This window comes from Protopterus annectens, chromosome 2.part0, assembly GCF_019279795.1.
Source record: "Protopterus annectens isolate FY-2018-M chromosome 2.part0, PAN1.0, whole genome shotgun sequence".
Lineage (NCBI taxonomy): Eukaryota > Metazoa > Chordata > Ceratodontiformes > Protopteridae > Protopterus > Protopterus annectens.
The window spans coordinates 323,798,798-323,800,870 of record NC_056728.1 but is presented as its reverse complement, the minus strand read 5'-3'; the positions used below and the strand labels follow the sequence as shown (position 1 = coordinate 323,800,870).

Here is a 2,073-nt window from a genome sequence, read left to right as displayed (position 1 = left end):
TTTGTCCAGACTCTTGCTCTAAGAGGTGAACAGTGTATGTCCCATGATTACTTTTAGCTTTGCCCATGATTCTAGACATAAGTTGTTTAGACGTATGCTGTGAGTGAATATGTCTGCTACCTTTGCCATTGTCCTGAAAAAATGTATTTACTTACCCACACACTGGCTCATAATAATTGCACTGTTGGACTTATTTGGGGGATTAAATTTGAAAAGAAGACTATTCATCCATCAGAACTAGTACGTACAAGGCAAAAACAATGCAGATGAGTTTCTCGTTTTAACCAAAGGCTATATATACCTTCAACGTTTCATATGCTGTAATTTCAAGGGTGACTAGTTATTAAACGTCTGAGCAACCGTGAATGTAGACACGTCTGTACAGGAGCACTGGATATAAACGAGAAATGTCGTAACTGATTTTATTTTATGTCACTAGAGATAAAGGAGCAACATAACCTCCTAAAAACTTGGAAGTTATGCAATAACTTTGTACTAAACTCGTACACTAACTTAAAATATGCTAGCCTGACGGCACCGTTACTTATGACAAGTCTCCCTGAAAAGGCAGACAAATATTAAGTTAAAGGTAGAAAGCCCCTTCCTACTGGCGCCGTGTTGGGCTGGGAAAATACATGAGTGCTGGAGGCAGTGGGCATGAAGGTCCCAGCCCACCTCCTCCCACTCTGCACAGCAGTCCCACCACGTGTTGTGCGGCTCATTCCTGCCCCTTTGAAAAGGACAACCGCAGACCACTTTCACAAACCCCATAGTCCTGTTCATTCTTCCTCCTCCCCACACAGGAGGTGTTTCATACAATACTGATTGTCTGATACTGATAGCTTGATCCATCATCAAGCTGTTGCAGGATTTCATTTTATATGCAATACAAACTTCTTTTGCACTTTAGTGGACATTCTTCGTTCCGCAGGTTCCATTCTCAGCATCTGCTTTTCCCTACCTCGACTTTGAAGATGTATGCTTAAATGCAAACTGGAATAACAAGGCTCAGCGTCTGGTGGCTGTGCAGGGTTGCACACGTTTTGCTCCCTTGGGGTTTCTAAAAAGTGGAAGGCTTGGATCTGTCAGAAAGAGAAAATTCATCTGATAGTTCCGCTGTTACCAGATTTACCTACCTGGAGAAGGCTACAGTATAACTGCTGACCCTTTTTGGTGGAACATCTGCGGTTTTTGGCTGAGAGCAGCGTGTTTCCAGGGATGGGGAGTTGCCGGTGGCCGGGTCTGCATTCCTGGCTGGGATACCTAGCTCTGCTGCAGACAGTAATGGGACAGTTAGCAGACAGCAGCTTCGATTCCAGAGGAATTCCAGACGAAGGGCGAACGGGATTTGCACCCAACAGACCAAGACGGAAAGGGCAACAAGATGTACTCCGCGGGTAGGATATATGTGTGTGTGTGTGTGTGTCTGTCCGTGTGTGCTTTAGCGTTTCACTTAGGTGCAAGCAGTCACATGGAATCGAAGGTGCACAAATTAAAGTTGCTCTGTAGCATTTTGCTTACCCTGACGGTATACCTTCAGAGTGCGTAAAATGCTGTGAGTTTGCCAGCAAGAGAAATGTGTCCAAATAACTATATTACCGGTATGCTTCCAGTTTTTCAAATTGTGTTATTTTACGATAAATGTCCCGTAGATGTATGTTTGGGTAGTGCAGGTGTGAGGAATTCTGTAGCATGGTGGACCTTTGCCTACAAAGCATGCCTTTCTTCACCAGTGAACACGGGCACGGTCAGCTATCGAGTTTGGTCATTTCTGGGTACACCTGTGATAATGTAAAACCTCAGCAGATGAAGCATTTGCTGTAATCTAAACTGGGGTTTATCTGCCACGCTGCTGTTACGCTGCATTCATATAAATACTAAAGTTGTCTGGGGACTGGAGGCGCTTAGGCAGAGAGATCAGATTTTAAAGTCTTGGCTACCATTGATTTCTATCTTAAATTAGTTTCTTTCAGGTTTTAAGTGGCGTTTCTGTAGCTTTGCTTACAAGGCAGTAGACATAGTTAACACAGGCGAAATAAATTAAATTGTGTGTTAAAGTCGTTGTATTCATTC

At 43.5% G+C, this 2,073-nt stretch overlaps 1 protein-coding gene across 1 annotated transcript in view; it reads left to right on the top strand.

Moving 5' to 3' along the window:
- Positions 1–788: 788 nt before the first annotated feature.
- Positions 789–2,073, top strand: part of FBN2 (fibrillin 2) — a 2,449,070-nt gene continuing 2,447,785 nt past the window's right edge. The window contains exon 1 of the mRNA XM_044060803.1: positions 789–1,397. Coding sequence (XP_043916738.1) covers positions 1,219–1,397 — 179 coding nt within the window. The 5' untranslated portion in view covers positions 789–1,218. The remainder of the gene's footprint in view (positions 1,398–2,073) is intronic.